We start from the raw sequence: 12,763 nt of genomic DNA, 5'->3' as shown, positions 1-12,763 counted from the left end.
AGATTAATTTTGGTGTAGAAAACCATGTGTGAATGTTTTGGAGCGTTCACACATTAAATAGATGCATTTTGGTGTAGAAAACCATATGTGTGAATGTTTTGGAGCATTCACACAATAGATTAATTTTGGTGTAGAAAACCATGTGTGAATGTTTTGGAGCGTTCACACAATAAATAGATGAATTTTGGTGTAGAAAACCATATGTGTGAATGTTTTGGAGCATTCACACAATAAATAGATTAATTTTGCTGTAGAAAACAATGTGTGAATGTTTTGGAGCATTCACACAATTAAGTTTGAAAAATGGCCAATTCATTATGAGTGGGAAAAATGTCCCGGAAAACCTGGAATTCTGGGTAACCTGGGAATTTTTGGAATTTGTCAAGTGAAAGCCCGCGATTCCCGAATAGGCTGAACAGTTTAAAGTTGGAACGGTTTGAATCGGGTGAAAAATGTGGAAGGTAGAGCGCGCCAAAATCTGGAGAATAATAATAATAACACGTTTAAATAGATGAATTTTGGTGTAGAAAACCATATGTGTGAATGTTTTGGAGCGTTCACACAATAAATAGATTCCTTTTGGTGTAGAAAACCATGCGTGAATGTTTTGGAGCGTTCACACAATAAATACATGAATTTTGGCGTAGAAAACCATGTGTGAATGTTTTGGAGCGTTCACACAATAAATAGATTAATTGTGGTGTAGAAAAGCATGTGTGTGAATGTTTTGGACCATTCACACAAATAGATGAATTTTGGTGTAGAAAACTGTGAATGTTTTGGAGCATCCTCACAATAAATAGATGAATTTTGGTGTAGAAAACAATGTGTGAATGTTTTGAAGCGGTCACACAATAAATAGATGAATTATGGTGTAGAAAACCAAATGTGTGAATGTTTTGGAGCGTTCACACAATAAATAGATGAATTGTGGTGTAGAAAACCATGTGTGAATGTTTTGGAGCATTCACACAATAAATAGATTAATTGTGGTGTAGAAAACCATGTGTGAATGTTTTGGAGCGTTTACACAATAAATCAATTAATTTTGGCGTAGAAAACCATATGTGTGAATGTTCTGAAGCGTTCACACAATAAATATATGCATTTTGGTGTAGAAAACCATGTTTGAATGTTTTGGAGCATTCACACAATAAATAGATGAATGTTGGTCTAGAAAACCATATGTGTGAATGTTTTGGAGCATTCACACACTAAATAGATGAATTTTGGTGTAGAAAACCATATGTGTGAATGTTTTGGAGCATTCACACAATAACTAGATTAATTTTGGTGTAGAAAACAATGTGTGAATGTTTTGGAGCATTCACACAATAAATACATTTATTCTGGTGTAGAAAACAATGTGTGAATGTTTTGAAGCGTTCTCACAATAAATAGATGTATTTTGGTGTAGAAAACAATGTGTGAATGTTTTGGAGCATTCACACAATAAATAGATGCATTTTGGTGTAGAAAACAATGTGTGAATGTTTTTGGAGCGTTCACACAATAAATAGATGAATTTTGGTGTAGAAAAAGTGTGAATGTTTTGGAGCGTTCACACAATAAATAGATGTATTTTGGTGTAGAAAACAATGTGTGAATGTTTTGGCGCATTCACACAATAAATAGATGAATTTTGGTGTAGAAAACAATGTGTGAATGTTTTTGGAGCGTTCACACAATAAATAGATGAATATTGGTGTAGAAAAAGTGTGAATGTTTCGGAGCGTTCACACAATAAATAGATGCATTTTGGTGTAGAAAACCATATGTGTGAATGTTTTGGAGCGTTCACACAATAAATAGATGAATTTTGGTGTAGAAAACCATATGTGTGAATGTTTTGGAGCGTTCACACAATAAATACATTAATTTTGCTGTAGAAAACAATGTGTGAATGTCTTGGAGCATTCACACAATAAATAGATTAATTCTGGTGTAGAAAACCATATGTGTGAATGTTTTGAAGCGTTCACACAATAAATAGATGAATTTTGGTGTAGAAAACCATGTGTGAATGTTTTGGGGCGTTCACACAATAAATAGATGAATTTTGGTGTAGAAAACAATGTGTGAATGTTTTGGAGCATTTACACAATAAATAGATGAATTTTTGTGTAGAAAACCATTTGTGTGAATGTTTTGGAGCATCCTCACAATAAATAGATGAATTTTGGTGTAGAAAACAATGTGTGAATGTTTTGAAGCGTTCACACAATAAATAGATGAATTATGGTGTAGAAAACCATATGTGTGAATGTTTTGGAGCATTCACACAATAAATAGATTAATTTTGGCGTAGAAAACCATATGTATGAATGTTTTGGAGCGTTCACACAAATAGATGAATTTTGGTGTAGAAAATGTGTGAAATTTTTGTAAAGCGTTCACACAATAAATAGATGAACTTTGGTGTAGAAAACCATATGTGTGAATGTTTTGGAGCGTTCACACAATAAATAGATGAATTTTGGTGTAGAAAACCATATGTGTGAATGTTTTGGAGCATTCACACAATAAATAGATTAATTTTGCTGTAGAAAACAATGTGTGAATGTTTTGGAGCATTCACACAATAAATAGATTAATGTTGGTGTAGAAAACCATATGTGTGAATGTTTTGAAGCGTTCACACAATAAATAGATGAATTTTGGTGTAGAAAACCATGTGTGAATGTTTTGGGGCGTTCACACAATAAATAGATGAATTTTGGTGTAGAAAACAATGTGTGTGAATGTTTTGGAGCGTTCACACAATAAATAGATGAATTTTTGTGTAGAAAACCATATGTGTGAATGTTTTGGAGCATTCACACAATAGATTAATTTTGGTGTAGAAAACCATGTGTGAATGTTTTGGAGCATTTACACAATAAATAGATTAATTTTGGTGAAGAAAACCATAAGTGTGAATGTTTTGGAGCGTTCACACAATAAATAGATGAATTTTTGTGTAGAGAACCATTTGTGTGAATGTTTTGGAGCATTCACACAATAAATAGATGAATTTTTGTGTAGAAAACCATATGTGTGAATGTTTTGGAGCATTCACACAATAGATTAATTTTGGTGTAGAAAACCATGTGTGAATGTTTTGGAGCATTCGCACAATAGATTAATTTTGGTGTAGAAAACCATGTGTGAATGTTTTGGAGCATTTACACAATAGATATATTAATTTTGGCGTAGAAAACCATATGCATGAATGTTTTGGAGCGTTCACACAATAAATAGATGCATTTTGGTGTAGAAAACCATATGTGTGAATGTTTTGGAGCATTCACACAATAAATAGATGAATTTTGGTGTAGAAAACCATATGTGTGAATGTTTTGGAGCGTTCACACAATAAATAGATGAATTTTGCTGTAGAAAACCATATGTGTGAATGTTTTGGAGCATTCACACAATAAATAGATTAATTCTGGTGTAGAAAACCATATGTGTGAATGTTTTGGAGCATTCACACAATAGATTAATTTTGGTGTAGAAAACCATGTGTGAATGTTTTGGAGCGTTCACACATTAAATAGATGCATTTTGGTGTAGAAAACCATATGTGTGAATGTTTTGGAGCATTCACACAATAGATTAATTTTGGTGTAGAAAACCATGTGTGAATGTTTTGGAGCGTTCACACAATAAATAGATGAATTTTGGTGTAGAAAAAGTGTGAATGTTTTGGAGCGTTCACACAATAAATAGATGTATTTTGGTGTAGAAAACAATGTGTGAATGTTTTGGCGCATTCACACAATAAATAGATGAATTTTGGTGTAGAAAACAATGTGTGAATGTTTTTGGAGCGTTCACACAATAAATAGATGAATTTTGGTGTAGAAAAAGTGTGAATGTTTCGGAGCGTTCACACAATAAATAGATGCATTTTGGTGTAGAAAACCATATGTGTGAATGTTTTGGAGCGTTCACACAATAAATAGATGAATTTTGGTGTAGAAAACCATATGTGTGAATGTTTTGGAGCGTTCACACAATAAATACATTAATTTTGCTGTAGAAAACAATGTGTGAATGTCTTGGAGCATTCACACAATAAATAGATTAATTCTGGTGTAGAAAACCATATGTGTGAATGTTTTGAAGCGTTCACACAATAAATAGATGAATTTTGGTGTAGAAAACCATGTGTGAATGTTTTGGGGCGTTCACACAATAAATAGATGAATTTTGGTGTAGAAAACAATGTGTGAATGTTTTGGAGCATTTACACAATAAATAGATGAATTTTTGTGTAGAAAACCATTTGTGTGAATGTTTTGGAGCATCCTCACAATAAATAGATGAATTTTGGTGTAGAAAACAATGTGTGAATGTTTTGAAGCGTTCACACAATAAATAGATGAATTATGGTGTAGAAAACCATATGTGTGAATGTTTTGGAGCATTCACACAATAAATAGATTAATTTTGGCGTAGAAAACCATATGTATGAATGTTTTGGAGCGTTCACACAAATAGATGAATTTTGGTGTAGAAAATGTGTGAAATTTTTGTAAAGCGTTCACACAATAAATAGATGAACTTTGGTGTAGAAAACCATATGTGTGAATGTTTTGGAGCGTTCACACAATAAATAGATGAATTTTGGTGTAGAAAACCATATGTGTGAATGTTTTGGAGCATTCACACAATAGATTAATTTTGGTGTAGAAAACTATGTGTGAATGTTTTGGAGCATTCACACAATAAATAGATTAATGTTGGTGTAGAAAACCATATGTGTGAATGTTTTGAAGCGTTCACACAATAAATAGATGAATTTTGGTGTAGAAAACCATGTGTGAATGTTTTGGGGCGTTCACACAATAAATAGATGAATTTTGGTGTAGAAAACAATGTGTGTGAATGTTTTGGAGCGTTCACACAATAAATAGATGAATTTTTGTGTAGAAAACCATATGTGTGAATGTTTTGGAGCATTCACACAATAGATTAATTTTGGTGTAGAAAACCATGTGTGAATGTTTTGGAGCATTTACACAATAAATAGATTAATTTTGGTGAAGAAAACCATAAGTGTGAATGTTTTGGAGCGTTCACACAATAAATAGATGAATTTTTGTGTAGAGAACCATTTGTGTGAATGTTTTGGAGCATTCACACAATAAATAGATGAATTTTTGTGTAGAAAACCATATGTGTGAATGTTTTGGAGCATTCACACAATAGATTAATTTTGGTGTAGAAAACCATGTGTGAATGTTTTGGAGCATTCACACAATAGATTAATTTTGGTGTAGAAAACCATGTGTGAATGTTTTGGAGCATTTACACAATAGATATATTAATTTTGGCGTAGAAAACCATATGCATGAATGTTTTGGAGCGTTCACACAATAAATAGATGCATTTTGGTGTAGAAAACCATATGTGTGAATGTTTTGGAGCATTCACACAATAAATAGATGAACTTTGGTGTAGAAAACCATATGTGTGAATGTTTTGGAGCGTTCACACAATAAATAGATGAATTTTGCTGTAGAAAACCATATGTGTGAATGTTTTGGAGCATTCACACAATAGATTAATTTTGGTGTAGAAAACCATGTGTGAATGTTTTGGAGCGTTCACACATTAAATAGATGCATTTTGGTGTAGAAAACCATATGTGTGAATGTTTTGGAGCATTCACACAATAGATTAATTTTGGTGTAGAAAACCATGTGTGAATGTTTTGGAGCGTTCACACAATAAATAGATGCATTTTGGTGTAGAAAACCATATGTGTGAATGTTTTGGAGCATTCACACAATAGATTAATTTTGGTGTAGAAAACCATGTGTGAATGTTTTGGAGCATTTACACAATAGATATATTAATTTTGGCGTAGAAAACCATATGCATGAATGTTTTGGAGCGTTCACACAATAAATAGATGCATTTTGGTGTAGAAAACCATATGTGTGAATGTTTTGGAGCATTCACACAATAAATAAGATGAATTTTGGTGTAGAAAACCATATGTGTGAATGTTTTGGAGCGTTCACACAATAAATAGATGAATTTTGCTGTAGAAAACCATATGTGTGAATGTTTTGGAGCATTCACACAATAAATAGATTAATTCTGGTGTAGAAAACCATATGTGTGAATGTTTTGAAGTGTTCACACAATAAATAGATGCATTTTGGTGTAGAAAACCATGTGTGAATGTTTTGGAGCCTTCACACAATAAATAGATGAATTTTGGTGTAGAAAACCATATGTGTGAATGTTTTGGAGCGTTCACACAAGAAATAGATGAATTTTGGTGTAGAAAAACATATGTGTGAATGTTTTGGAGCATTCACACAATAACTAGATTAATTTTGGTGTAGAAAACAATGTGTGTGAATGTTTTGGAGCGTTCACACAATAAATAGATGAATTTTGGTGTAGAAAACCATATGTGTGAATGTTTTGGAGCATTCACACAATAAATAGATTAATTTTGCTGTAGAAAACAATGTGTGAATGTTTTGGAGCATTCACACAATAAATAGATTAATTCTGGTGTAGAAAACCATATGTGTGAATGTTTTGAAGCGTTCACACAATAAATAGATGAAATTTGGTGTAGAAAAATATATGTGTGAATGCTTTGGAGCATTCACACAATAAATATATGCATTTTGGTGTAGAAAACAATCTGTGAATGTTTTGAAGCGTTCACACAATAAATAGATGAATTATGGTGTAGAAAACCAAATGTGTGAATGTTTTGGAGCGTTCACACAATAAATACATGAATGTTGGTGTAGAAAACCATATGTGTGAATGTTTTGGAGAATTCATACAATAAATAGATTAATTTTGCTGTAGAAAACAATGTGTGAATGTTTTGGAGCATTCACACAATAAATAGATGAATTTTGGTGTAGTGAACAACATGTGAATGTTTTGGAGCGTTCACACAATAAATAAATGAATTCTGGTGTAGAAAACCATGTGTGAAAGTTTTGGAGCTTTCACACAATAAATACATGAATTTTGGTGTAGAAAACTATATGTGTGAATGTTTTGGAGCATTCACACAATAAATATATGCATTTTGGCGTAGAAAACCATATTTGTGAATATTTTGGAGCGTTCACACAATAAATAGATTAATTTTGGTGTAGAAAACCATGTGTGAATGTTTTGGAGCATTCACACAATAAATAGATTCATTTTGGTGTAGAAAAACTTATGTGTGAATGTTTTGTTCATCGTTCACACAATAAATAGATGAATTTCGGTGTAGAAAACAATGTGTGAATGTTTTAGAGCGTTCACACAATAAATAGATGAATTTTGGTGTAGAAAACTATGTGAATGTTTTGGAGCATCCACACAAATAGATGAATTTTGGTGTAGAAAACCATGTGTGAATGTTTTGGAGCGTTCACACAATAAATAGGTGAATTTTGGTGTAGAAAACAAAATGTGTGAATGTTTTGGAGCGTTCACACAATAAATAGGTGAATTTTGGTGTAGAAAACAATGTGTGAATGTTTTAGAGCATTCACACAATTAAGTAATAAACTGTGATTAATCATAATTAATGGGTTCAGTGTAATGAAATAACAATGTATTGTTGTGGGTGCGTATGATGTGTTTTTTAACGACCCACTAAATGAACATCCATGTGAGCCAGGCTGCTGTGTCAGCTTGACCCGCATTAATCAGCCGTCTGGTCTCTTGACCCACTCCGGTGGTAATCCACAGTGGAAGGCTTCCCACGACAAAACACTATTTTGGTGTCCATGTACTGACTTCTAACGGCAGGTTCTGAAGATGCTGCGGCCCGCACTAATGGGTCACTCCGGGTGACTTACCCGTCTGGGGAGTACTCCAGGTTGAACACGGCTCCGTGGGTCTTGGTGCTCAGGTTGACCGAGTCGGCGGCCGGGTTCATGGAGCTGTACAAGCTCGTCATTGTCTGGAAGTTGTCCCGGACCGGGTCCACAAACACGCCCCGCCTAATGGACCTGTTCTGAATCCAGGAAAACAGGCTCTTCGTCCGGCCAGTGTCTGAGCCTCCGCCGGTCTCAGGCCGAGGCCCGGCGGCTGGCTCCTCCGACGACGGCGGTGCAGTCTCGCTAGTCCCCGGCGGCAAAGGAGAGCAGCTCCGGGGGTCGTCGTGGTCTGGGCCGTCCGTGTCGGGCTCTTTGTCGCCGCCGTCGGGCCTGTCCCGCGGCTCGTCGGCGTCCCCCGAGCTCATTGTGGCGTCTGTGCGTCGGTCGTGCGGCGCGGTGAGAACCAGCCGGGCGTGAAAGCGGGGGTCCGCCTCAGAACCGTCGCGGTGTCATGGCGGGAGATTTTAGCTGCACGGCCCGCAGCAGAACAACATTAGCAGCCTTGTCAGAGCCGCCTCGAGCCGCACGTCAAAGCGGACAACGCTCGCTGGTGCACAACCGGATGTACTTTCGCACTAAACGTATGCGAGTGTTAAATCTCACCGCGAGGCACATAAAAATAATAAAATACTTCATTACATACATATAATATTTTAAAAGTATATATAAATTGTTGAAACGTGCCGTTTAGAGCCCAATTCTAAATATGATTTAAATCGTGTTTTTTAATCTGAAGTACAATACCGGAAGTGTTCTACTCTCAACCGAACAAGCCCGACTTGACTTCGTCAGCGTAAACAAGAAATGACGACATTTCGCTTCCGCTGTTTTAGGGGGTTAACGCAGTTTGTTGCCACCGTGTGGCCAAACACTGGAACTACACTCCTTAGCTCATACAAGTACAGTAATCGAGGGTCGACCTGCAGTTAGTCTCAAGAAAGGGGAGGAATAAATAAAATGTGCTTATTCCTACTCCTTTTTAGACATTTTATGAATAAAAAAATAATATAAAATGTGCAATGTGTCCTATATTAGCTGCACGGCCTGTAGCAGATAAACATTAGCAGCCTTGTCAAAGCAGGTGCACAACCGGATGTACTTTCGCACTAAACCTATGCGAGTGTTAAATCTCACCGCGAGGCACATAAAAATAACAAAATACTTAACTATATACATATAATAAAATGGTATAATATATCAATTGTTGAAACGTGACGCTTAAAGCCCAATTCTAAATATGATTTACATCGTGGTTTTTAATCTGAAGTACAATGCCGGAAGTGTTCTACTCTCAACCGAAGAAGCTGTTTTAGGGGTTAACGCAGTGTTTCCGCAGGTTGCTGCCACTGTGTGGCCAAACACTGGAACTACACGCCTTAGCTCATACAAGTACAATAAGCGAGAGTCGACCTGCAGTTAGTCTCAAGAAAGGGGTGGGAATAAATAAAATGTGCTTATTCCTACTCCTTTTTAGACACGTTATGGATAAAAATGAATGTAAAATGTGCAATGTGTCGTAGCAGGTAAACATTAGCAGTCTTGTCAAAACGGACAATGCTAGCTGGTGCACAACCGGATGTACTTTCACACTAAACGTATGCGAGGGTTAAATCTCACCGCGAGGCACATAAACAAGACAAAATACTTCCCTATATACGTATAATACAGTTTAATAATATAGAAATTGTTGAAACGTGACGTTTAAAGCCCAATTCTAAATGTGATTCACATCGTGAGTTTTAATCTGAAGTACACAATGCCGGAAGTGTTCTACTCTCAACCGAACAAGCTGTTTTAGGGGGGTAACGCAGTTTGTTTTTGCAGGTTGCTGCCACTGTGTGGCCAAACACTGGAACTACACTCATTAGCTCATATACAAGTGCAGTTAGTCTCAAGAAAGGTGTCGGAATAAATAAGATTTGTTTCTTCCTACTCCTTTTTGGACATTTTTAAAAGAAAAATGAATGTAAAATGTGCGACGTACGTTTGAAATAACCTTCAACCGACCACCTCAGAGCATACTTGCCTACCTTGAGACCTCCGATTTCGGGATATATATATATACTGTATATAAATAAAATAAATACTTGACTTTCAGTGAATTGACAGGCTGTCCTCACTCAGGTCCGCATGGACCTGGAGGGGGCGTGCCTTAAGTGCGGCTGGAAATCGGGAGAAATTGGCCTGGGCACTATTGGCCTGTAGAGGGCACTATTGGCCTCTAGAGGGGACTATTGGCCTCTAGAGGGCGCTATTGGCCTGTAGAGGGCACTATTGGCCTACAGGGGGCACAATTGGCATAATAGAGAGCTTTATTGGCCTCTAGAGGGCGCTATTGGCCTGTAGAGGGCACTATTGGCCTACAGGGGTCACAATTGGCCTAATAGAGAGCTTTATTGGCCTGTAGAGAGCTTTATTGGCCTCTAGAGGGCGCTATTGGCCTGTAGAGGGCACTATTGGCCTACAGGGGTCACAATTGGCCTAATAGAGAGCTTTATTGGCCTGTAGAGAGCTTTATTGGCCTCTAGAGGGCGCTATTGGCTTGTAGAGGGCACTATTGGCCTCTAGAGGGCGCACTATTGGCCTGTAGAGGGCACTATTGGCCTCTAGAGGGCACTATTGGCCTGTAGAGGGCACTATTGACCCATAGAGGGCACTATTGGCCTATAGGGGGCACTATTGGCCTGTAGACGGCACTATTGGCCTATAGGGGGCACTATTGGCCTGTAGACGGCACTATTGGCCGAAAGAGGGCACTATTGGCCTATAGAGGGCACTATTGACCCATAGAGGGCACCATTGACCTACAGGGGGCACTATTGACCTGTAGAGGGCACTATTGACCCATAAAGGGCACTATTGGCTTGTACAGCCCTTTGAGACACTTGTGATTTAGGGCTATATAAATAAACATTGATTGATTGATTGACCTACAGGGGGCACTATTGACCTCTAGAGGGAACTATTGGCCTGTAGAGGGCACTATTGGCCTACAGGGGGCACAATTGGCCTAATAGAGGGCACTATTGGCCTACAGGGGGCACAATTGGCCTAATAGAGGGCACTATTGGCCTAATAGAGGGCACTATTGGCCTGTAGAGGGCACTATTGGCCTGTAGTGGGCACTATTGGCCTATAGAGGGCACTATTGGCCTATAGAGGGCACTATTGGCCTACAGGGGGCACAATTGGCCTATAGAGGGCACTATTGACCTAATGGAGGGCACTATTGGCCTATAGAGGACACTATTGGCCTGTAGAGGGCACTATTGGCCTGTAGAGGGCACTAATGGCCTACAGGTGGCACAATTGGCCTAATAGAGAGCACTATTGGCCTATAGAGGGCACTATTGGCCTGTAGAGGGCACTATTGGCCTATAGAGGGCACTAATGGCCTACAGGTGGCACAATTGGCCTAATAGAGAGCACTATTGGCCTATAGAGGGCACTATTGGCCTGTAGAGGGCACTATTGGCCTATAGAGGGCACTAATGGCCTACAGGTGGCACTATTGGCCTACAGGGGGCACAATTGGCCTAATAGAGAGCACTATTGCCCTAATAGAGAGCACTATTGGCCTACAGGTGGCACAATTGGCCTAATAGAGAGCACTATTGGCCTATAGAGGGCACTATTGGCCTATAGAGGGCACTAATGGCCTACAGGTGGCACTATTGGCCTATAGAGGGCACTATTGGCCTATAGAGGGCACTAATGGCCTACAGGTGACACTATTGGCCTACAGGGGGTACAATTGGCCTATAGAGGGCACTATTGGCCTGTAGAGGGCACTATTGGCCTATAGAGGGCACTAATGGCCTACAGGTGGCACTATTGGCCTACAGGGGGCACAATTGGCCTATAGAGGGCACTATTGGCCTGTAGAGGGCACTATTGGCCTACAGGGGGCACAATTGGCCTAATAGAGAGCACTATTGGCCTATAGAGGGCACTATTGGCAGGGCACTATTGGCCTGTAGAGGGCACTATTGACCTGTAGAGGGCACTATTGACCCATAGAGGGCACTATTGACCTACAGGGGACGCTATTGACCTATAGAGGGCACTATTGGCCTGTAGACGGCACTATTGGCCTGTAGAGGGCACTATTGGCCTGTAGAGGGTACTATTGGCCTACAGGGGGCACAATTGGCCTAATAGAGAGCACTATTGGCCTATAGAGGGCACTATTGGCAGGGCACTATTGGCCTGTAGAGGGCACTATTGACCTGTAGAGGGCACTATTGACCCATAGAGGGCACTATTGACCTACAGGGGGCGCTATTGACCTATAGAGGGCACTATTGGCCTGTAGAGGGCACTATTGGCCTGTAGAGGGCACTATTGGCCTACAGGGGGCACAATTGGCCTAATAGAGAGCACTATTGGCCTATAGGGGGCACTATTGGCCTATAGAGGGCACTATTGGCCTATAGGGGGCACTATTGGCCTATAGAGGGCACTATTGGCCTACAGGGGGCACTTTTGGCCTATAGAGGGCACTATTGGCCTGTAGAGGGCACTATTGACCCGTAGACGGCGCTATTGGCCTGTAGAGGGCACTATTGGCCTGTAGACGGCGCTATTGGCCTGTAGAGGGCACTATTGGCCTACATAAGGCACTATTGGCCTATAGAGGGCACTATTGACCTAATGGAGGGCACTATTGGCCTATAGAGGGCACTATTGGCCTACAGAAGGCACTATTGGCCTACAGAGGGCACTATTGACCTATAGAGGGCACTATTGGCCTATAGAGGGCACTATTGGCCTAATGGAGGGCACTATTGACCCGTAGAGGGCACTGTTGGCCTGTAGAGGGCACTATTGACCCGTAGACGGCACTATTGGCCTGTAGAGGGCACTATTGGCCTGTAGAGGGCACTATTGGCCTGTAGAGGGCACTATTGGCCTACAGG

General features: G+C 39.2%; 1 protein-coding gene across 1 annotated transcript in view; it reads right to left on the bottom strand.

Annotated features, from left to right (window-relative positions):
* Positions 1–8,387, bottom strand: part of LOC133640814 (DDB1- and CUL4-associated factor 10-like) — a 30,453-nt gene extending 22,066 nt beyond the window's left edge. The window contains exon 1 of the mRNA XM_062034492.1: positions 7,824–8,387. Within this exon, the coding sequence (XP_061890476.1) occupies positions 7,824–8,209 (386 nt within the window). The 5' untranslated portion in view covers positions 8,210–8,387. The remainder of the gene's footprint in view (positions 1–7,823) is intronic.
* Positions 8,388–12,763: the final 4,376 nt, after the last annotated feature.

This window comes from Entelurus aequoreus, linkage group LG23 (assembly GCF_033978785.1).
Source record: "Entelurus aequoreus isolate RoL-2023_Sb linkage group LG23, RoL_Eaeq_v1.1, whole genome shotgun sequence".
Classification (NCBI taxonomy): Eukaryota; Metazoa; Chordata; class Actinopteri; order Syngnathiformes; family Syngnathidae; genus Entelurus; species Entelurus aequoreus.
The sequence above is the reverse complement of the archived record's forward strand: the minus strand, read 5'-3'. Positions and strand labels throughout refer to the sequence as shown.